Source organism: Pan paniscus, chromosome 13, assembly GCF_029289425.2.
Source record: "Pan paniscus chromosome 13, NHGRI_mPanPan1-v2.0_pri, whole genome shotgun sequence".
Classification (NCBI taxonomy): Eukaryota; Metazoa; Chordata; class Mammalia; order Primates; family Hominidae; genus Pan; species Pan paniscus.
In genome coordinates, this window is record NC_073262.2 from 100,666,640 (window position 1) to 100,691,704 (window position 25,065).

The 25,065-nt window shown below is 36.3% G+C and overlaps 1 protein-coding gene across 6 annotated transcripts in view; it reads left to right on the forward strand.

The window, feature by feature from the left end:
• The window catches only part of PLCL1 (phospholipase C like 1 (inactive)), a 348,610-nt gene that overhangs the window by 243,525 nt on the left and 80,020 nt on the right, over nucleotides 1–25,065 (forward strand). Inside the window, exon 2 of one of the 6 annotated variants that reach the window (XM_034954743.3) lies at nucleotides 22,124–22,179. The exons of the other annotated variants lie outside the window; for them this stretch is intronic. Coding sequence (XP_034810634.1) covers nucleotides 22,177–22,179 — 3 coding nt within the window. The 5' untranslated portion in view covers nucleotides 22,124–22,176. The remainder of the gene's footprint in view (nucleotides 1–22,123; nucleotides 22,180–25,065) is intronic. 6 annotated transcript variants of the gene reach the window in all.

Genomic DNA, 25,065 nt, shown 5'->3' on the forward strand with positions numbered 1-25,065 from the left:
CATATGAATTTTGGGGAGCATAAGCTTTCAGACCATATTCAGCAATGAGCATGGTTTGTGTAGAAGAAGAACTTGGGCAAAGTGAATGGCTTATGCCTCAAGTTGAGCAGATTAGTTGCGTAGTAAGAAAGGTGAGGGGAGATAAGGGTGGGAGAGTAGTGGAACATAAGGGAACTAAGGCACCACTTGGGTCAGCCTAGTTTCTGTGATTCCGTTACATTATGGGATTGAGTGTTTAATGCTCAGTGACATCTCATAGAATGAATCATAGGGAGACCAAGTGGTGTGCACAGGTCTACCTGGTTTTGGAATCACTGAGATTGTTTTGCTCTGCTCCAAGTTGCAACTGAAGACAAATCACATTCCTGGAGGGAAAGAAACATCAAGTGACTAAAATGCAACAGCATAAATCCTCTCTCATAATAGACAGCACCTGTAGCCTTTTGACCCTTTGTTCTAAATCTTTTATAGAAGAGCGTAGGATGTAGATAGGAAATAAATAAAATTGCCTCCTGATTGTATGTCACTATGGAGCTGGTTGGGAGTCTCTTTCCTTTTCAGAGAAGCCACAGAGAGAAAGAAGAAAAAGCAAAGGCAAGACCCCTTCTCTTACATATCCCAATGGACTTTGAGTGTTAGTGTTGCTTTTTAATGAAGGTGGATGGCAGAGAGAGATTTTCAATATAGCTTAACCATAAATTTTCTTAAGGGGGTTAGGTGGTGCTGTCCAATACTCTAGGGTGTGGTGGTGGAGCTGGCAGAGGCTACAAAAAGCAGCAGGTGCCTATAGGTCCAGAAATCCCCAGCTCATTAGAAATGCTGTAAATCATAGCATCCTTCATGTCTCTTGAGTGAAAGTTGGCACCTCCAGCTTACAACTGTGTGGTGGTCACACTGTCCCTGACTTCAATAATGTTAACAGATGACAACTTCCACTGAACGATGAAACTGGGTGAGCCAGTGCCAGTAATGATGGATTGGGTGGCTGAAAGTTTCTGCAGAGAGGACAGCAAGAGGATGCCAAGGAAGCTGGTCTGTGTGTAACTAAAAGACTAGTAAATATGAAGAATTGATGGGCACATCTATCACCCATGGGGCCACTGTGTCCTGAAAGACCTTGTATGAAAGCTTTGAGAAAGGCTTTGGCAAGGATAAATGCCCCAGCGCTTAGACAAGTATGGGTCTCTGCAGGCCGGACTGGTTGAGGAGGGCAATGAGGTGAGGTTTCGTGAGTTGGAAGTTGGCCTCCTGTAGTGTGCAGTCTGACACAGAAAAGGTTCTAGCTCACAATTGCCTGGTTGGAACATGGAAACAGCTCCAGCTTACTATTCAGGACATCTGTCTGCCGAGGCCTGTTTTTTTTTCTGTACGTTTTAATGGCTGTTTGTAGACAGTGGTAGGTGAGATTGGAAGAAATAAGAGACTTGAGGAAAACAGACTTAAACAAGAAAGTAAAAGTAACTCTTCAATACCCAGTACATGGTTAATATGTAGATACTTGAGGATCCTTTATCCCTCTTATGTCTCAGGAGATGGGGTGCTGGGGTTGTGGGGTGGGCAGGGGAGGAGTAAGGGAAAAAGGGAAAAGAAAAAGAAGATATCATCTATTTGAGTATATAAAATGGAGATGTTGTAAAGATATCATTTTGGGAACCTTGAGATTGATAAAAAAAATACACAACTTACTAGAACTTTTTCAGTTCAAAGCTGAATGCTAAAAGGTTGTTTTGTGTGCTGTATGACAGACAAATATTTTATAATATGTCTCACAACATTCCTTTGGCTTAGGTGGTGATATTTAAGTTAAGACTTACATATATCAATTGGCCAGTTTGACAGATAGGAAATTATTTGGAATTAAAAATTCCCCTTCTAGCTTTTCCCTTAAAAAGTCCCTGCTTAATTCATGATTGTTCTCTCCTTTGCCTCTTCTTTCCTAACTCTTTATCTTCTCCCATATCCAAAAGAACATCTGGCAACTATCTCTTTAGAGGCATCTATGATCCTGGATTGAATTTGTTATCCAGTCAGCACCTTCGTGAGCTGTGTTTGATTTTCTGAAATTGGGTTTCCACAAATGGTCATATTTCAAAGTGCTATGCCATATAATTATTTGAAGGGAAAACATTTTAACGTGGTACAACGACAATGTAAAGAATGAAAATTGTGCTAAGTGAGTTCTGTCTCTTTCAGGTTCAAATTGGTAGGTTTTCCTGGCTTGAACACAAAATGAAATCAAATTGAAGGGTCAGAGATACAAGAAAATTATAAGGAGAACAAACTCATTAGAAAGGGAACTGAAAAATGGATAACAAGAGGAACAAATAAAGGGATTTTCCATATCTAGGGAAAAACAATCCATAGATTTTATGGGGACTTTAAAAATACAGAGGATTGAGAAAAAAACTTTGTATTTTGCAATAATTTTAGGTTAATAGAACATTCGTAAAGATAGCAAAAATAGTTCCTATATGCTCTATATCCAGCTTCCCCTAATGCTAACATATTACAGTTTTATATTTTTAATGGTTATGATAAACATGAGTCTATGATTTATAGATGTCACTACTTTTTTATAGTATTAGAAGAAAATTAGACATATAATTTTCTACTTGAAAATTTATATTCTTGTTTACACTTTAAGAATATGTAATATCTTCCAACCACATTCATATCAAGAAGAACAAAAACAAGCAAACAAAACCCCTGATCATATCTTAAAAAAACAGCCCTTCTCTGAGTTATTTACATTTTTAGCAGGATGCAAAACTTTATGCCCAAGTTTCCCAAATTTAGGTATGTTACCATGGCATTTTATCCTGGAAAATTGCTTTGACTGGAAGTTTCTTTGGCAAATCTCACTTTTATTTATTTATTTATTTTATTTTATATTTTTTAGACGGAGTCTTGCTCTGTCGCCAGGCTGGAGTGCAGTGGCGTGATCTCGGCTCACTGCAACCTCTGTCTTCTGGGTTCAAGCGATTCTCCTGCCTCAGCCTCCCGAGTAGCTGGGACTACAGGCACGTGCCACCACGCCCAGCTAATTATTATTATTATTATTTTTTGAGACCGAGTTTCGCTCTTGTTGCCCAGGCTGGAGTGCAATGGCATGATCTTGGCTCACCACAACCTCCGCCTCCTGGGTTCAAGTGATTCTCCTGCCTCAGCCTCCTGAGTAGCTGAGATTACAGGCATGCGCCACCATGCCCGGCTAATTTTTTTTGTATTTTTAGTAGAGACAGGGTTTCTCCATGTTGGCCAGGCTGGTCTCGAACTCCCTACCTCAGGTGATCCACCTGCCTTGGCCTCCCAAAGTGCTGGGATTACAGGCGTTAGCCACCGCGCCCAGCCCCTAATTTTTGTATTTTTAGTAGAGACAGGGTTTCACCATGTTGTCCAGGATGGTCTCAATCTCTTGACCTCATCGTGATCTGCCTGCCTCGGCCTCCCAAAGTGCTGGGATTACAGGCATGAGCCACGGCGCCCAGCCCAAATCTCACTATTTTTTAGATTAAAATGGAACTGTTGTGGGGTATAATGTAAAATTTATGCATTTTTAAAAAGCAAGAGATAGCTTAAAATGGGACTCTTTGGTGGTCTCTGGCAGTGTGCAGACTTTGGTGGTATGAGTTCACTCTGTTTTGTCTTTATAGCTATAGAGGTTGAAAAAAAAAAAAAGAAAAAGCCATTACCTTACACTAATTGACATAAATTTTGGAAGCATTATTTCAGCACCAACCAATACAGGTTTCCCATAGTCCTTATTGGATATCATAGAATTTTTGATAAATATTTGTGAAATGAAGCAATAAGTAAAAATAAGGAATATCATTTTGAAATGTGGGGCCTTTTCTGTGTCTCCTCAAATCCCACTTGGGAAGTGCTCACTCATTCCAGGTAAGAAAGGCTTTGCTGATTCTGGGCCTTGGACTGGCAGGGAGGAAGGGACTGACTAGGTTAAGGATCTCCTCAAGGTGCTGGAGGCCTCTAAATAAAATGAGGTACCTCCCCCTTCATTCCTAGCCTGGAAGAAGACTGGAGCCTCGAGATTACACTTATAGTCTCTGCTTATTATTTAGAAGTAATCATATGCCATATATAGCCCATGATGGTATAAATGTTGTAGCTGAAGGGCAACTGACAAGAGAAGGCAGTGGAGACTTGGGAAAAAGTGGGATTTTAGGTCTGAGAGACCTTCAAGTTCTAGCCTGGGCTGCAGGATAGAACCCTAGGTTTGGTACTTTGACCCTCGGTTTGGTACTTATCCTCTTGAGGCCATATTTCATTATATAAAATGGGAAGTCAGTAATCTATAGTGAGAGCTACATGTAAGAGTGAATTTATCTTATGAACTAATCATTGGCCTTTTTTGCTGTCAGATCTATTCCTTTTCTCCCACTTCATTATCTGCATGGCTGAAGGTTCAACCCCTGCAGGCTGATTTCCTAGCTCTTTCCCAGCTGGGTTTAGCCAATGAGAGGCACTGGCAAGAGACGGGCAGGCAACACAGCTGCTGTGTTTGCTTTGTGGCTCCAGCTTATGTAAGACAGGCCCACTGTGGTTCCAGCTTTTTCCATGACTCTGGCCCTTTGGTGCTGGTAATACCATCCTCTCCTTCTGTCCCTCCAGACAAGGAGTGGTAGTAGCTACCTGCAGTTGTTAGCCTCCGGGTTGCCTCTTTATTCTCTTTTGGCTTCTTAGCTCTTTTAGCAATGATGTATCTAAGTCACTGTATTACATTCCCTCTTTTTAGAATGTTGGAGTGGTTCCTATTTCCCTCATTGGACCGTTATTGATCCAGTCCATTTCGGTAATCTAGCTGTGAGCTGAAGTACTTCAACTAGGCTGGTTGTGATAGAAAGGAAGGAGAGACCTGCCAAAGGAGAAAGAGAGCAGTAACCTATTAGATAGGTGGGGAAAAGATCAGGAAAAATAAAGCAATTCAGATAATTGTGACTGCCATTGTTGAAGACAGGCCTTTGGAAGGGGAACTAGTTTGGGTGTAGAACCTATGGGTTTTGTGTAGAGCATGTCAAAGAAGATAAACTTCATGATTTCACTGCGTCTGAACCCTTTGCCTTTCCCATTTCAGTGTATTGCAGCTGCAGGAGTATTTATGGAGTTACCATTCTCTCTTGGGAAAGGGTAAAAATGTTCATAGGAAAGAGATCAGGGGTAGCTACACTTATATCAGATAAAAATAGACTTTACGTCAAAAACTACAAAAAGAGGCAAAGAAGGTCATTACATAAGGATACAGAGGTTAATTCCTCAAGAAGACATAACAATTGCAAATATGTATGCACCCAACATCAGAACACCTAAATACGTAGGTATAATAATGTGATTCAAGTCCAATATTCACACATTTACACATAGGTGTAAAAGTATAATTCAAGTCCAATATTTATTGATTTTTTGTTTAGATGATCTGAACAGAAAATCAATAAGTGTTGGACTTAAATTACATTTTCGACCAAATGGACCTAACAGACATATGCAGAATACTCCATCCAACAGCAGCAGAATACACCTTCTTCTCAAGTACACATGAAACAGTCTCTAGGATTGATCACATCTTAGGCCACAAGACAAGTCTTAACAAAATTCAGAGAGGACAGCAGTGTGTGGCCCAGAAGGGAATGCCCCCTGGTGGCTTGCTAAGCCTGGAACACATCTAACACCATTGACTCCAGCCCCATCTCTGTAACTTTTTTGGGAGTAGAATAGGAACCCATTCTTTGCCAGTTGGGCAGCAGCTCTTTACCAAGGGACCAAGATGAGCAGGCTGTTCCTTTTGTCAGTGCAACATTTGCAAGAGGAGTGCTGTGGGAGGAGATAAAAATTGACTTCCAAATGGCCAGCAAAATTTCAGAGACATTTTTGGGACTGGCTTTTAGGTTCAGACTTAATAAGTAAAACAGCAGATACTTAAGATTTTGATTTCCCTGTGGGTTAAGATAGTTCATAGTGGGGATGGCCAACATTGCTACAGCAAGCTGGAATCCACTTCCTCAATGTACTGGGGCATTATGGAAAATAATGATCTCTGAGGGAGAGAAATGATTCCACATCTTTGGGAACAATATCTAGATATATTAAGAAATGACCTCAGATGAAAAACAAATATAAAAACATTTTGGCAAATCAGAAGGTGCACATTATATGGCATTCATGATGTTTTATATAGTATATGTGTGTTGGGAAAGAAAAGAAGAGTCTAATAAATGAAGACAAACAGGAAACCCTTCCTAAACTCTCTTCCCAAATACTTCTTAGTCACGTTGTACAGGTCGAAGGTTCTGGGAAGAAACAGCTAGTGCTCTGACCTGCGTTCTGCAAATATAACGTTTCCTGTTTTGTAGGAACTTGGGGCTGAAAAATGCATAAACCAATTGATTTAAACTCCTAAACCCATAATATTCACAAACCTCAAGGACTGCTGGTCAAAGCCTCTCTCTCTCTCTCTCTCTCTCACTGTGTGTGTGTGTGTGTGTATGAGAGAGAGAGAGAAAGAGAGAGAGAAAGATCTATTGCAGATGTTCTTGGAGTATCACATTACATCTAATTTCCAGATAGTCTCCAGATAACTGAATAATTGATTAATGTGAATCTTAAATACATCAATATTCTGTAGTTTCTCAAACCTTTTATTTTGTTTTTTTTTTCCAACTCTGAGTGAATTAGGTTTAGTTGGAGAAAACCATTTATGTTATGTACTTCTAAAATATGATGAGGTGAAGCATGAAGCATGGTTCTCCTTGGAGTGATGTTTACATTAATAAGGCTTTTTATCTCACAACGATGTAGATAATATAAAATTAAAATCAACTGCTGATCTCAGGGAGCAAACAGATTTTTATGATAAGGATTGTATAGCCACCTTTACATCTTTTTCTTTCCTTTTAAATAAATGATGAAAGCTCCAGAGCTGTCATAAAATCACATTTATTTGTAGTGATAGGGATGAACTAATCACTGTTTCATCACCCTGATCAGCAGTCACATACACACAATGGAACCTGACATGCTGGCAGCCTCAGCTCATTACAGCTTTCCAACCAACCTCCAAGCTTATGGCTGGAAGTCAAATGGGGTGGACAGGTTCCAAGTAGGAAAGAAAAATAATTGGCTTTGGAGATAAAGGGATTATTTAAATTTCCATATGAAATTTCCACAATTTCTTGGCTTCAAATTGAGAGGGAGTTACACTAAGATGCCTGTGTTTCAATTTTAAAATTAAAAGCATTCAAAGAAGTGGAGAAAATTATTATAGACAACAACCATTTCAATAACATTTCTCTGTCTTCATGTTGTTTATCACACTATTAATTACCTGCTAATTAAAAACGAAACAACTGGAAAATTCTAGCAACAGAATTTTTCATCAGGAAGGCTTTTGGTTTAATAATTTTTTTCTTATCCTTACAATATCAAGTTGTTCCCCTCCCCCCCATAAGGATTGATTAGTTTAAAAGATTGGTGTTTGATCGGAATGCAAACATCAGTGGGACAAAGTGGGACTTTTCTGGTACTATGTAGTTTTTAGAGACCAAGGCCTCTGAGTCAGACAGACCTAGGATTACATTTAAGCTATCTCTCCTTTGAGCCAGATTTGAATCTCAATTTATCTTTCCACTTCCTGATCTTGGGCAGGTTACTTAATCTTTCAAAGTCTCAGTTTCCTCATCTGCAAAATGGTGATAATGAAACCACCACAAAGACCTGTTGTGAGGGGAAGATAGGATCGTGTGTGTAAAGAGCTTACATAACAGAGAGCCTAGCATATAGATTCATAGTAGCTGTTTTTTAACAAAATTATTTTTGCACTATTTTCTTTTGTGACTGTTAGCATTTGGCAGTGTGCTTACCGCATTACTAAGACCGCATTTTGTCTTGATAGAGCAGTCCCTGAGCGATGGTTGAGACCTCACAGTGTAGATAGACCTGTTGAAGTGTTGGGTGTTGCTGACTTTGATTTGCACCCCTGGACACCAGATTCAGCACCTGGATAGCTTTAGCAGCAATGGCAAAAGATGAATTCCATTTCAATCAATGCTATCCACAACCTTGATTTGGGGTTTTTGAATAAAAATAGGGTTTTATGCTTGAGGTTATAGCACATTTTGAGCTGCTGAGTGAGACTTGCACTTGGCATGTGTGGGTGCCCTGGTGAAAACTCAGGGAGCTTTGCATTTCATTATATTTTTAATAATGCTTGGCAAGTAGCAGGATTAAACTTGTGAATCATTTGAACAACCACTTTTCTTAATGGAGATGAGCCTCTTTATCTTTTAGGAGTTAATACTCTGTGGTTCTAAATTAGAGTCCTCGATGTGATTGTATTCCTCTCAAACAGTATTAAGAACTTATTTTATAATGGAGAGGTTCATAATGAAAGCAGTCTGGGGAACGAGGCATCCCAGGCTCTTGATGGTGCTGGGTTGAAGGACAGGAGGAGCTGGTGAGGATGTGGCCAGGACCTGTTCCCTGGTGTGGGGGTAGTAGGGAGGATACTAACCTTTTTTTTACTGTGTACTAGATGCTTTGTACACATTGTTTCATTTAGTCTTCTCGGTATACCTTTAAGGCAGGTATTGTCATGCCCATTTCAAAGGTGCAGAGAGATGATTTATCCAAGATTACATAGTGAATAGAAAAGCAGTAATAAAAGGAGGAAATATCAGTTTTGGTTACCCAGTATATTTTGTGAAAATCCATCAAGATGTATATTTATAATTTGTGTACTTTTCTGTATATATGCTCACTTCAATAAAAAGTTACTTATAAAAACAAACAGACCTGCCTGACAAAGTCTATGCTCTTTTCTATCATACTACCACCAAAAAAGTATGATGCATGGAACTCCAAGTGCTTTACAAGGAATTTCCTCTGTCAGTCACAGCTAGGCGTGGCGAGAAATAGTGCTACTCTTATTAACTAGACCTGATTTTGAAAGACTTGAATATTTCCAAGGGAAGATACACTTAGAGAAGTATAGTTTCCTAAAACTGCAGATGTCTATGTGTTAGACTTAGAAGATTATTCCAAAATCGTGTTCTGAAAATGCATTTAGCTTGTTGCAGAGTTGTTCATAGTAATGTAAAATTGGAAAAAAATAGAAATATCCATCAAAGAGGCATTCAACAAATAAATACTATGTGACTTAAAACTTACCTATTTTGAATGATGCCTCTGATATAGTGTGGAGTGAAAACTGGTTTTCGAACTGCAGATATAGTATGATGGTATTTTTGTAGTTGTTTTTTCTTTATGTAACATATTCATATAAATAAATGGCTGGAAAGATATTTGCCAAAATATTAATAGTGATACCTCTGCATTTTTGTGATACTGGTTGAATTTTACTTTCCATTTTATGTCCTTCTGTATGGTTGGTTTTATATAGACATTGCTTTCCTACAATTCTATAAATAAAATTTTAATTTTTAATAAAACAGTACCTTTAATCAAAGGCTGCATCCCAAATTAAGTATATCCCTTCTCAAGGTGTCTACTGTAAAGGAGGAAGAATTCATTTTAGTGTATGAGTTTTGATACATCAAAATAATATTAAATTATAGTCAAATCATAGAAAATAATTTTCAGGAATAAAAAGTGCCATTTAATAAGATCAAATACATGCAATTACCAGACTGCTTGGCTTCTGTAAACATTTTTAAAAAATCATTTTGAGGGATATAGTTTATAAAAGTAACAATTATAATAAACAATTTTAATTATATTAATAAATATAATTATGAACTACTTTAATTATATTCTATATAAGCAAGTTGCTCTATCTACCTGTACCAGATATCATAGCAATCTAAAAGGTAGCTGTTTTACTTATCCAAATATGTGTCTTATATAGATAGGTCAGTTTGAAAAATTCTCCATTCTTTTTAGATTTTAGTATAAAGACATATGATTGCTTTATTTTATTTTATTCTATTTCATTCCATTTTAGCGATTCCTTCAATCAGGCTGAAGACAGAATTAAAATTATGCACATTAAATACTCATGCAAAAACAGATTATAGAGCAGGATATGACTTTCATTTTTGTCTTTTTCTTAAAGATTTCCAAGGAACTAACCTAAGAGAATCCTGAGTACATCTTACTATGGGTGTCATTAATATATACTGTTTCATTGCCTATAACCCCCAACAGGAATCATGAGCTCTAGCTGAGTTCATATAATTACTACCCCCTGAACACTTAGCAGTCCTGCCATTTGCTCCTTCTGGATAAGCAGGTTCCCTATTCTGGCTACTCTCCTGTATTCTTGTGTGACTTTATCCATCAGAGACCAACTCAAGCTTTGGGGCATAGCCAACGCTCCCCTCCAAATGTGTATACCTATGAAAAGGGACAACATGACCTGACAAAATTCTCTTTCTGATTTGTGAGTTGATACATATGAAAAGTCTTAGCGCATAGAAAAAGAAATCAAATATTTAAATTTGACGTATCTCATTATTAAAAAATATATGAGGAATCAGGATGTTATTATCTGGAAACATCTGTTTGGTTTCTGTATAGTACCAGTAAAGTTGATTTTTATATTGTATGTTTTACATACTTTGAGGTGGAAAATTATCTTTAGGTTAACTATGCCTGACAGACATCATCTCTTTTACTTAGGCAAGGCATTTCATTTGTGGAGGAAGAAGTACTTTGCTTGACAGAGAAGAAGAGACCGCGAGGAGCCTGGTGTAGTTGGAAGAAAGTAGTTTTGGCACTGAGGGACGGGAAAGCTGAGAGAGGATGGGAGAGTGGGTTCAGCCAAGCTAGCCCCCTGCCTCCTCTACCCAGGACACACACACTCAGAATTTTAAGTACAATCATGGAGTTTAATTATGTGTGGATTTCTCAGGAAATTGGGAAAGGTTCTGAATTCTCTGTTTGGCAAGCAGGGAAACCTTTGAGAATAGAGGTAGCCCAGGCAAACAGAGTAGGAAAGAGATGGCATTTTTGTTGCAGGAATTCCGTCGATGCACGGGGACAGAGGGGCTTTGCGCTGTCTTGGGCTGTGGACTTGGAGACAGGCCATGTTTAAACTGATCTCTAAAGGTGTCAGGTTGGCAGGGCAGCGCAAGGTTATCTGGCTGCACTTGGTTATCTGACTGCACATACTGTTATGGGCCTGGGATGTCCCCTCCCTGTGTACAAATGCAGGAGCCACAGGTGCTGCTGACAGCTCACAAGCTTCTGATACCCTACTGAATTCGAGTCCTTTGAAAAAGACCACTAGTTGGCTCTTCTCACTTCTTTTTCATTAAAAATGAAGAAATCAGAAACGACCATTCACTTAAAATGTGGAGAAACAAAACCTTTGATGGTCTGTCCATTCATTTCCTGCCATCTTCACCGCCGAAAAGTGTACTAACTTTAAGTGACTACGGTAATGGGCAGTGGAACCCAATTCAAAATTCAGCAGAAAATTTATGATCTAATTTTGATAGAGATATGTGAATTATCAGTGAGTTGAAGTTGTCTCTGTGTTAAGTCATTACAGATGTTAAATTTAGCAAAGACATATAAACTCCTGGGTGTGGAGAGTGCTGAATGTTGTAGTGTTAAACACAAATGTACTGCTTGTTGAATTGGTCTCAGATGAATTTTCCTGCTGAGCTGACACAGTAGCTCTGGCCGAGTTGGAACATTTCAGTCCTACAGTTCACCATCGTGCTGTCAATTTGTCCATGGAGATAGTTTATGGGAATGCATTGACACACATGTACATGCTGTTGGAATCTTGATGGATTTCTTTCTTTCCTTCCTTTCCACTGCCCCAAACTTTTCTATAGAACTTTTTGATTAGCATAGTTCAAATTTATGTTTTGAAAATAATTAGGTTCAATTAATCAGAGCTTTCTACCTTTACATCACTGTTTGTTTAAAGAAATAATGTTGATTTTTTTTGTTATAAAATAGTGGTAGATGTCATCCCTTGAGGTGACTTGAAAAATGCCACCTTCCTTTAAAGTACCATTAAGTAAAATGAACATAAGGAATGTTAATCGGATTGTCTCAGGATCAATGCACTGATATTGATGTGTTAAATATTGTGGTTATTAGCTGAAAGTATTTATTAACCCTAATAAGCCAGCAACTCTATGGAACTTTCTATTTAACTTTTCTCATAAGATACTTTGGGGGTAAACAAATCCCAATTGGAAGTAAGGACTGCAAATCAACCCAGCCAAGTGTAATGATTAGCAATGGAAATATCCCATTGTGGAATTCTAGTTCCATCTGCTCATGAAAAAAAGATTACAGATAATTATAATTAGGAACTCAGTGTGTGGGAGTGAAAGTAATGATTACTGAAAGCCACTGATCATGGTGGGAGTGGGGGTGTGTTATAAAGATGTGAACATTTTATCTAAAACGTGCACTCTGTTAATTAGTAACTTTCAATACATTTATATCTTACAGATACAATTTCTATTGTTTCTTGAACACTAGGAAATGCTTGAGGTGTGAATATTGTTTTCCAGTGTGATTTGTACTACCTACACATTATAAAGGGATGTTAACCGTTCGAATCCTCTTTAACAGCCCCCAGCAGTGAAGGAGGGTGGGCAGGGAGAGGAACAGCTGTTGCCTAAGAGGGGAAGGAAGGGAGGGAAGGGGAACTAGAGAAGGTGGCTTCATTGGTATATGATCTGGGATAATGGGAAGCACTGATTTAGGAATTATCAAATCATTCCTCCATTGCAAATGTATCGTCATTATTATTATTATTATTTTTGAGACAAGTCTCGCTCTGTCGCCCAGGCTGGAGTGCAATGGCACCATCTCGGTTTACTGCAACTTCCACCTCCCGGGTTCAAGCAATTCTTCTGCCTCAGCCTCCTGAGTAGCTGGGATTACAGGCATGTGCCACCACGCCTGGCTAATTTTTTGTATGTTTAGTAGAGATGGGGTTTCACCGTGTCAGCCAGGATGGTCTCGAACTCCTGACCTCATGATCTGCCTGCCTCAGCCTCCCAAAGTGCTGGGATTACAGGTGTGAGCCACTGCGCCTGGCTGCAAATGTATTATAAGGGTCAATAGGTATGTTGATTCTTACTTTTTCCCTCCATACACATTGCACAATACTGAGAAGAAATGTATTCCATCCTGTCTAGCACGGCAGTGGTTGGACTTTAATAAATGACGGCTCCCTTCCTCTTCATCTGAGTACATTGAACTGCTACAATTCATTAGTCAGAAATTTGAATTGTTTAGGACATGGTAAGATTCTGGAGCCTAATTCCAGGAAATAAAGTGAAATTCAAAGGAAGCCCCAGACTGCTCCAAATCTGCCTTTCAAATTATTTGTCTCATTTACACGTTATTTTTTTGAAATGGCAAAGATTATCCTTTCTGATAAATTTTGTGCATTAAAAGACAAGTTTTATCTATTCTAGGGGAGCTCCAAATTTATACAAGACAATTGTGATAAATTCTTTCTTAAAGGAAGAAATCCTTTATTATGCAACTAAAGCTTCTTTATTAACTTCTGTATATTTGAATGGAGGTTGGACTTTTCTCAGTTACCTACAATTTATACGTAACTCAATTATATATACTTCTCTAGAACTGCTTATGTAAAATAATATTTCTTAACACATTTAAAGTGGTGACTCCCTATTATATTGCAATAACCTTCCTCTTTTTTTCTGAACTAACAATGGAATTAAAATTTAAGTGCTGAAAAAACATGGTTTCAGTATCCTTATATTCTTAACATGGAGCCATCATATAATTAAATGCAATGTCTAGTTTTTTTCATAAGTGTATGAAGTTGAATATTCTGATTTGGTGTAGTGTTTTCAAATTTTCCTGACCATAAGAATCACTTGGGGGTGAGCCTAGGGTATCATTTGTTAAAAAAAATAAATTCCTGGCCTCCCCCCTTTAACCTACTGAATCAGATGTGTAGAACCTGGGAATATACTAAGTCAATGAGCTATCTCAGGTGATTCTCATAATCAGGTAAGTTTGGGACCAATGATGTAATGCAGTAAAACTTAAGGGTGTATCAGAATCACCCTTGTCTTATTAAAACCCAAAATTTCTGAACCCCACCCCCAGATCCAGTGGGTGTAGAGTCTGAAAGTCTGCAATTTTTAACAAGGTCCTTGATGATGCTGTTGCTGGCAGTCCAAAGATCACACTGTGGGGACCACTGATGTAGTGGAAAGAATGTAGTCTTGAGATGAGACACATCTGTGTTCCAGTCTCATTTAATAGCTGGAAATTTTTTGGTATAGTTACTTAATACTATACTAAGTACTTAATACTATACGGAGTTTTTTCCTCTTTATTTTCAATTTTTAAAAATATCCTTAAATAAATTTATACACTCATACATATATATTATGCTTGGGTTTAAATGCTACCTTGAATAAATATGGAGCACAGATGGAAACTGAGAAGAAGGAGGCAGAAATGAGAGCAAGGAGGAGGCTGATAAGTAGGTTCAAGGGAGAGTGAGTGGTCTGCACAGTAATAACTGTGTCCTAGAATAACCAGAACCCAGCAAAACAACATAATCAGAAGCAAACTCAAAGTGAATGTATTAAAAGTCAAGCTAACTGTTTACTTTGCAAGGAGAAGAGAAAGGTCACTTGGCTGTACAAGTATGATAGCATTGATTAATTTGAATGCTTTGTCTGAATCATTACTGTTGAGATTCTGGAAGTTCAGATACTGAAAAGAGGAAAATAATGTTGACATGGAGGAACCAATCATGTGAGAGCTGTTTTTCATGTCAGTGAGGATAAAATGATTGCTACCTGCTCTTTTTACACACATGACTAATGACATATTTGTAAACTTAGTTTTCTAAGAAAGAAACACAGCCATCATATTTAGGGTTCATACCATTATTTAAATTTGTATACTGTGTTCCATCAGCTTTTCATGGGAAGTATTTTTATCCTCTCTGATGATTTGAAAAAGAAAAGCCAATTTGGGTGTGAAATCCAATGTTCAGGCAGAAGCCTCATGTGGAGACAGTGTTCCCACAGAATTGAACTCCTGGAGTACTGGTTAAGAGCAAGTACTCCAGGGTCAGATATCTGGGTTCCAATCTTGCTTTCACCTCTTAGGGCCCGTTCTGTTGCCATAGGAATGTTCAATAAGCTAGTAATCATCATAGTACATAGCTATGGGATTTCTACAAACTTTTATTCAACAAGTATTTATTGAGTGCTTGAGAGGTGCCAGGCATGGTGGCAGGTACTGGGGATATCCACTCTCAGGGAGCTCTGGGAGACAGGCAAGAAACCTGTGAATAAGAAAGTTCATATAATAATAGTAGGTGTTAAGGATGGAGCAATTAACAAAACTAAAACATAAGTCCCTAGTCCTCCAAGTTCCATTATAGTGCCTTATATCCTAGTTTGTTTACCTTCCATAAGCTCATCAAAAGTCAAATGTGACTTAGATTTACTGACTAGGTTGCTACTTTATTCATCAGATTGAGCTCCTTAATTCAGGGATTTAACAGAGGTTAGTTTGCAACTTAAAAAAATCTTCATTTCTATCCTGTCTTAGGCATTAATAGATTTTGTCCATATTACCAGTGCAAATAACAGTGAACTTTATGTTTTTATTCTCTATTTGATATGCTTGTAATTTAAGGCTTAGCCACAATTAAAATGTTCACTTTATAATCTATTAGAAATTCTATATAATTTAATAATTTTCATTTTGTTGAGGTCAAATTTAACTACAAAATCTAGGAAGCTATTGATTCCCACTAACTGCACCATTGTTATAGTCTTAGTATGTTTGAAAATTTAAGTAAAATTTGTTTCCAGGGCCAAAAGGAGAGTACTATTTTAGTTTTGTGGAACTTTGCCAAAATTGTATTAATTATTAACTGTGATTCATTTATGACTGTACTTCTTCTATAGGATTTTAACTAATTCAAAGCAAAGACTGAATGAAAGTCTTTATGTTTTGCAGACAAGAGAGCACCCATTTATCCTCAGCAAATGAATTGTTGGAGCAAATAATTTCAGTGGACCGTTTGGTATAGGGAAGCTTATGGAGACAGAAGCTTGTGGAGACAGAAAATTCAAGGGATTAGGATTTTTGAAATGCAGAATAAGACTGAGGGGCAGCCAAGATTTATGTAGTCTTCAAGAACATAGACTATGCAAATACACAAACCTACATTCTGTAGACTGCATTGTAGGGAATAATGGACACACTCAACATCCTCTAAGATTAGGATAGAGAGAAAAGCTCCACTCTATTTGAAGGAAGGGAAATTTTTAGCAAATCAGAATAATATTAATCTAAGTTTTTCATTTTCTTTGGTGGTAGTCCTTTCTGGATTGGTTTAGTTGCCACCTTGCCAGAATACTTTAGGAAACTTCTTTAAAAAAACTTCTTTAGTCCAAGGGGTACTCTCAATCCAGGATGAGTAAGGCTTTCAACTTTCCAGACCAAATAAATAAGTCAGAAAGCTTTTCAAGTCTAAATAACCTAATTCTTCTTACAGAATTCTCTCCACCAATTGCTTGGTAAATGTCAATTCAATGAAATGACATGCACATTCAGAATCATGGTAAATTTTTGTTTTCCATATCCTTCAGAATCATTTTTTAAACTTTCCCAAATCTTTGGCTTATCAATGATGCATTATTCTGTCACCCTATTAATGTATGTTTCCTTTGTCATTCATAAAACGGTTGTATTTTTTGGCCTTATGGAAGGATGTTGATTAAGCGCCTGTGAATGTTTGCTTTATTGGCATTGAGAAAGAAGAGAAAATGATTTGTTTTGCCAACAATGAATTATTGCATCTGTTTGTGGCTGTTAAATAATTTAATAGAACTTAAAGGGCCTGTTTTCCCTTGATTAAACTACAGGAAAATATCAGTCTCTGCCTCACCTTGGATACAAAGTTAGATGTAAAACATGTTTTTAATTTGCCTTTTGCCAGTTTAGGTGTTGATAAGACACTGAGGGATTTTTATATTATGCCATTTTTACATTTAAGTTGAATATCTCTTTAAGCTTGAGACAAGGAAAAAGTGTTATGAACAATTTTATTTCTAAATAGCTTGTTCACTTTTATTATATAATATTAGTAATCATGTCAAATTCTTAATTATACCAAATATCAAGGGTTACAAATTATTATTACTGAAAATTTCAAGGAATATGATTTATTTAGTGGAAATCCTGAGATTACCAATACCACTATTTTCCCTCTCCTTTGTTAGCTTTTCTCCTAACCAAGCTCAAAATGTTCTGCATTTTCAAAGGTCACTGCTAAGTACTCTTCTCTTTTTATTCTGCCTTCTTTCCTTAAGTTATCTCATTCAGCCCCATGATTTCGAAAACCACTAATAACCTGACAGTTCCTAAATCCCAAATTTTTATCTTGAACTCAGAGGTTTATCTGAGGATCTAGTTCCTTATTTACAATTGTATTCTCAATACTCTAGAGCCACTTACAAATCTGTTCCTTCTATAGACTTCTCTGTTTCTACAAGCAGCTCCTCCAGCCTCTCAGTTGCCCAAACCAGAGATCTGGGGATCCCTCTCCCTCTCCCCATTGCTCCCAACCCAGTTCATCAGTAGCTCCTCAAATAAATCCACTTTTCTCTTGTTCTCACCTTAGTTCAGTATACTCGGAACTCTCTTGCAATCACCAAGTGGTTACTCCATTAATTTGTATCTCCAAATCCATTCTCTAGCAGCTAGATATATTTTTTCTTTTGAAAATGTAAGAACTTTCACTTCTTTGCCTTAAAACCTCCATAGAATAAATTCCAGATTTATAAAAAATGGCTTTTACAGCCCCCTGCCACAGCTTCATTTCATTTCCTCCCTCCTCTCCTATGCATTTGCTGTAGGGGCCTGTGTTAGTGGAGTCTCCTCAGGATCTTCCCGTGCTGTTTCTTCTGCATGGAATATTTTTCCCACACTATTTGCCTGGCAATTTGCCTAGCTTGTGTTAGTTCCTCAGGGGATGCGTAGTACCCCACTCCAGTCTAAATTAGTTCCCCTCTACCTAAAATACTCCATATTTTCTTTCAGAGCAGTTCTTATCATTTTAAATTACATGTTTGTGTGATTATCCTTTAATATATCTTTCTCCTACAGGTGCCATTACAGTATATGCACTATATATCCAGCTCAGTGCTTGACACTAAATTGGGACTCCATAAATATATGTTGAAGAACTTCAAATATTCCAAAATATGAAGAATTTTCCATACCATGTCCTCTTTTTTGTGGCCCTCTTTTTTTTTTTTTTTTTTTTTAGAGACGGAGTTTTGCTCTTGTCACCCAGGCTGGAGAGAAATGGCTCAATCTCGGCTCACTGCAACCTCCGCCTCCCGGATTCAAGTGATTCTCCTGCCTCAGCCTCCCGAGTAGCTGGGATTATAAGCGTGCACCACCACACTCAGCTAATTTTTGTATTTTTAGTAGAGACAGGGTTTCACCATGTTGGCCGGGCTGGTCTCGAACCCCTAACCTCAGGTGATCCACCCGCCTCGGCCTCCCAAAGTGTTGGGATTACAGGCATGAGCCACCGCACCTGGCCTTTGTGGCCCTCTTTTTGAGCGGCATTTTTGCCAAGTAATATAGCACTGTTGGGAAGAGATAATTAGTGTAAGTAACAGTTCTTTTTTTTCAACATTCAGTGAGGGAAAATATCAATAATGGTAAAACTTGTATTCCTTCCCGTAGTGAAGGGTGAGAAAACACACTGGGAACTAGAAAAGTATAGTAGTAAAATGCAGAGGTAGTATAACCCTAGAGGAAAAAAATTTCACCAGGACTAGAAATACCTGGGTTTGGCATCTGACTCTGCCACTGATTTATGTTTTTGGCATGTTGTTCAGTCTCCTGTGTCTTGCATTTTCTCATGTCAAATCTTCAGAGATGTCAACAGAAAACAAATGTGGAAACCCTTTGAAAAAATTAAAACTTCTTAGAAAGGTGAGATGCTCTTACCCTCCTTATTTTGATTTTCATTTTTGAACACAAAGTGGTTTTACTTGGAGGTTCTTAAAGTAATAATGAACACAGTCATTCTCATAGATAAGACTAGCTGTCACTTTCTCTCAATTCATGCAAGTGTTATTAAGAAACCACCTAGGGATGATAATATGAAATTAAGTGTAGTGAATTCATTATGGATTGCCTTTCTCATTTTTTACAAGGTTTCCTGATAGCAAAGCTAATAAAGTATAAATATGTTGAGGTGTCAAGTCTTTTTTTTTAAGAGATTAATTAGAGCTCAGTCCCTAAGCTATTTGTAAATTACTATACTTTTTCATTGTAAAGTGTTTAGTGGAAATGCTGTTTTAATAAAATGATTATAGATTATAAATGGTTTCATTAAGTACTTTATTTCCCTGTCACTATACCAGTTCTACAGAAATAAATGACTTTAACGTTCTTTTTGCTGATAATTTAAATGAGATCTAAAAGATGAAACATTATTTTGAAACAAATTTAATTTAATTGACCCTGCATGGCTTGGAATCTTTGCTGCCCATGATCCTTTTATGATTAAATACTAAAGAAGAAAGTGTAATGTGAATATTTTTCTTTTATTTCTACATCATGGGATTCACACTTCCTGAGGTGAAATATCTTATTCTTTTCAGATAATATTAGTAGATGTATTAGAAATTTATCCTCTCAGGGGTTGTGCTGGTCAGTTTCATCAACAAATGGAATTCAAGATCCCTTAGTAAAACGAATGAACTTATGTAACAACCACACCCTACACACAATTCAAATGTGTGTTAAATATCTTTGTGTTCAGACAAATTGATAGCCTAGAGATCAGTATGTGCTAGCTTATAGTCCTGCAAACAAGTATGATGTTTATTCCATTTAAAAATTGCCACTGAGGCGGGCTCACGCCTATAATCCCAGCACTTTGGGAGGCCGAGGTGGGCGGATCATCTGAGGTCAGGAGTTCAAGACCAGCCTGAACAACATGGAGAAACCCCATCTCTAATAAAAATACAAAAAATTAGCCAGGCGTGGTGGCAGGTGCCTGTAGTCCCAGCTACTCAGGAGGCTGAGGCAGGAGAATGGCGTGAACCCAGGAGGCAGAGGTTGCAGTGAGCTGAGGTTGTACCACTGTACTCCAGCCTGGGCAACAGAGTGAGACTCTGTCTCAAATAAAATAAAATAAAATAAAAATAAAAAAATAAAAAAAATTGCCTAGATAAGCAAACATAACTACTCAAATTTCATAAGATTTTGTAAACTTCTTTCAGTGCCAAGAAAGTAAGCCACCTGGCAGTTTTTTTTTTTTTTTATTTAAAGTGAACCAACACACAAGGATATGCACCAGAGCTGGGCACGGTGGCTCATGCCTGTAATCCCAGCACTTTGGGAGACTGAGGCGGGAGGATCACTCGAGCCCAGGAGTTTGAAAACAGCTTGGACAACATGGCAAGAACCTGTCTCTACAGAGATAAAGAAACAGCCTGGAGTGGTGGTGCATGCCTATACTCTCAGCCACTTGGGAGGCTGAGGCGAGAGGATTGCTCGAGCCCAGGATTTCACGGCTGCAGTAAGCCATGATCCCACCATTGCACTCCAGCCTGAGTGACAGAGCAAGACCCTGACCAAAATAAAAAATATGCACTAGAATTGAGTGTTAATATTTCACCTGAATTTGGCTCAGATTTACATGGGCTATGAGAGCATTTTTTATTTTAGTTACCATTTCTTATTACTTATAATTATATTCTCATTCTGCAGATATTCTCAGGAGGCAATAAGCCTGGTGGTAATTGAGCAGATTTAGTTTTTTGAAAAAATATATTGACAACTATATTTTTCCTGAGAGTGTAAAAATGATTCAGAAAATATCTGCTATTTTAAGTAACATTTTGGGTGAAATATTGCATTCATTAGTTGAATGTCCTGAGATTTCACATGTTAAATGTAGAGTTAAGTACAATTAGTAGAAGAGTGTTTTAAGTGGCAGAGATGGGCAGAAATTATTTTGTGGAGTGACATTAGTTGAGTTCAGATAAGGACCCCCTCTATTAAAGAAGAAATAAAGGAATGTGGATTAGAAGACAATGACAGACTTTTTGGTGAACTAACGTATACTTTCTGAAGATTTGGGAGTGTATTGGGGGGCGGAATGCAAAGGCAAATTTGTAGTTACATATCTAGACATGAAAATAGAGGGATAGGCCAAGTTCACCTGATGGAGAGCTTTTAAGGCTACATTCTATATTTGATGAAATATTTTGATGAAATATTGTGGTTGAAATTTTATAATTATTAATAGTATGTATGCTCTGAAGGGTAAAAGACCTTGTAACCTATATGTAATTCTTACTGAGCCCAATACTTTGGGATATACTTAAATCCTAATTCAATATAGCAGATTTGAATCTTATTATCAGTGGAGTGCATTTAATTGAAATCAAATTGATTTAAACATCTAGTAAGGAATTCTCAAGTTTAACCTTCTTTTCCTCCTCTGGGAACATTCATATGCTTACATCTACTCTCAAACCTTACAGGTAGAAAAAATTTGATTTAAGAGAAGATATACATTTTCATTCAAATTGATTATTTAAATATTTATGAGACTAATTTTCCAGATACATTATAAAACTGAATTGTGCTTTGGACATTCTTTTCACCACAGCTAACTAATATTAGTAGTTCTAAAATGTAAGATACTAAAATAATTTCCAAATCAGAGGTCTGACATGATATTTTAGGGCTATTTTTACATATTGTATTAGAAGTGCATTGACCATTCCCAAGAATAATAAATATTTCAAATATTGTATTTAACTAAAATAACACCAGTGTAATTATTTTAATAAAAATAATTTCGAAAGAGCCCTTGAACTCCTGGGCTCTTTGAAATTTTAACCATTCTACTTATGACTCAAAAAAGCTTAAAAAAGATGGATGTCATTAATCTCTACAAAGTGTATCTATCGTTCTTATAATTCATGAGGTAATTATAGGACTAATGCTTTCTAATTGTCTTTAATGTGGAAATATCTTTAATATGTTTTCTCATAGTATATGCTAATATATGTTAATTTTAAATAATTTGAGAGAAAGAAAATTCCATAATTTTGCTCCCTTTTTCTAGAGATAACCACTATCACCAATTGGAATATATTCTTCCGGACTTGTCATAGGTAAATGGTAAGCTCTCAAGCTCTCATATTATACTATAAGTACTCTTCTGTTATCTGCTTTTTAAGTATACACACACACACACACACACACACACACACACACACACAATGCATTTTAAGATTTATAGGTCTGCATCACCCATTATATGGGCTGTATAGAATCCTGTTACATGTAATGTACCATAATTTATTTTGCCAGTCCTTGTAATGGATGTTTAGTTTATTAGTTTATACTTACTTTTTAAAATATCAGCAGCGTGGCAGTGAACCACCTCTTACTTATATCTTTGCGCATTTACTCAAGTATTTCCTTCAGATTTCTTTAAATTCCTAAAAATTAAATTGCTGGATCAAAGTAGATGCATCTTTAATGTTTTAAAACATATTATTACATTACCTTCCAGAAAAGTTGTACAAGTTTATATTCAATGTACTGTTGTACAAAAATTTCCATTTCCCTACCTTTAATAATCTGATAGGCAAAAATAGTCATTTTATTTGTCTATACCTTTGTAAATATATATATATACATAATATATAATTATTTGGGCATCTTTTTATATATTCTCTAAACAGTTATATAATTTTGTGAATTTGTCTTTTCCAGAATTTGTTTGTGAACAATTTTTATAAATTAAGAAACACATAGCAAATATTTCCAGTTTGAATTTTTAAAAAAATACCAATACAGTTTTAAGTTTCTATATGGTCAAATCTATCAATCTTTTCCTCTATGCTTTCTGGTCTTAATATATTTGTTAAGAAAAGGTCTTCTTCACCCAAAACTATACAAATATACTCTTATAGTTTTTCCTAGCATTTCTGTGTTTTATTTAATCTTTAATCTATTTAAAATTATTTTTTGTCTGACATGAAGCAGAAATCTAGCTTTTTTGTTCAAATGAATACTCAATTTGTTAACACTAATAATTGAATAATATATTGTTTCCTTTGTTATTTAAAATGCCTCTTACAACTGCATCCATTGAAACTATCCCATTGGGCTTTTCATTACAATTTGATTGTATTTGTCTGCTAACTAGTGAAGAATTTGAATTTTGCCAGTAGTATATTTTTGGTAATTTTTAACATTTTTATTTATTTAATTTTTCCTTTTAACTTTAAGTGAAATAAAATTATATAAGTTTTGCACATATCTTGTTAAGTTTATTCTTGACTTGTTTATAATCTTAATTACTGATTTGAATGGGATTCCTCTCACCCCCATTCACCCCTGCCATTGTGTTTAGAAACAGGTTGGCATGTAAGGCAGCTATTAATTTTTCTATATTTATATTATATTTTTCCACTATCACTTTTACTGGTTCTAATAAGTTTTTCATTTGATCTTTTGGGATTTTCTAGGTAAATAGTTATGTTTTCTGCAAGTAATAATGATCTGTCACTTTCTTTACAATATTTTACACTTAATTTCTTATCTTTATCTTATTGCTTTGGCTTAACTATCCAAAATTATATTAAAATATAAAGTAAATAAATAGTAGGCTTTTTGTTTTGTTTGCTTTTTGATTTTCATGAGAATGCTTCTAAATCTTCAGCAGTTGGTAAAATGTTTTCTCTAGGATTCTGAAATGGTTTTGATTATGTTAAGGAAGTTTTCTTCTCTTCTCAGTTTACTGAGTTTTATTGTGAATTGATACTGTATTTTGTCAGATGTCTTTGGGGTAGTTTCAGTTATGAACAATTGTTTTTCTCTTTTAACCAATTTACTTATTGAATTACATTGATGGACTGTCTCATGTTGACTCATTCCTACATTCCTGGAATAAATCTGACTTTTTGAAGAATATATTCTTTAATACATTGCCATATCTTACTTATTTTCATAAAAAGATCTATAATTCACTTCTCTGGAATTTTATCAGATTGTGGTCTATGTTTTACAAAGTACTTTAGCATGCTTTATTTCCTTTTTTCCTTGACACAGCCCTATGAATCAGGCTAGGAATTATATTTTTTTGACAAATAAAAATTATAGACATAGAAATTTGCTTTGCAAAAAGTCATGCAAGTAGGTGGTGATGGTGAGTAAAATTTATTAATCTCTAATCCAATACTTTGGTTTGGAGAGAAGGAATTTAATTAGTTCAGTAATTTCTATCAGTACGATATTTATGGACTTTGACTTTTATTATCTCAAATAAAAACTATGCTTATGTAGTTTTCTTTTACATTTTTCTAAGTTGAGAGAATGAATTTGTTCCCATTTTGACCATGGAGCCTTCACTGGGTATGAATGGGGGTGAGGGAGAGTTCACCCTAAAGGAGTCCCTGAGCCGAGAATATTCATTCTCTGATATCTGCCATCTGTTCCTTGAACATGAGCAGATGCTGATGTTCAGTTAATCAGAGGTAATGCAATAAGGATTAAAGTGTTAGATAGTTCTAACCCATTCCGGAAGTTGTGGGTAAAACTTAAAACCTTTAATCAGATTCATCTTGACGTTGAAGCCAAGTTGGCTATTTGAGCCAAAGGTTCTGTATCTCTATGAGAGCTAGTCCCAAAGGACATATTCTATTATTGTCATAAGAGAAAACATATTAAGGATGTGTTTGCACACAGCATTGGGTCAAGATAATTGACATTGTATTTTATATGTGGTTCAGAGATCTGTCTTATGGAAAACTCAGAGATTGCTTTAAGGGGTTTGTTGCAAAAGAAATATTCAATTAGGCAGTTTTAAATAATTTAAATATCAGTTTTACAATACAGACTTAATACAAATGCAAGAAGGAGTCCATTTGTTGATATATACACCAATTTATTAAATGGTAGAATAGACTTCTCCAAATCTAGAGAAAGATCAGTTTAGACTATTAATGTATTATTTCTTAAGTTTGAATAGAATTAGGTTTTTTAAAAATTGAAATT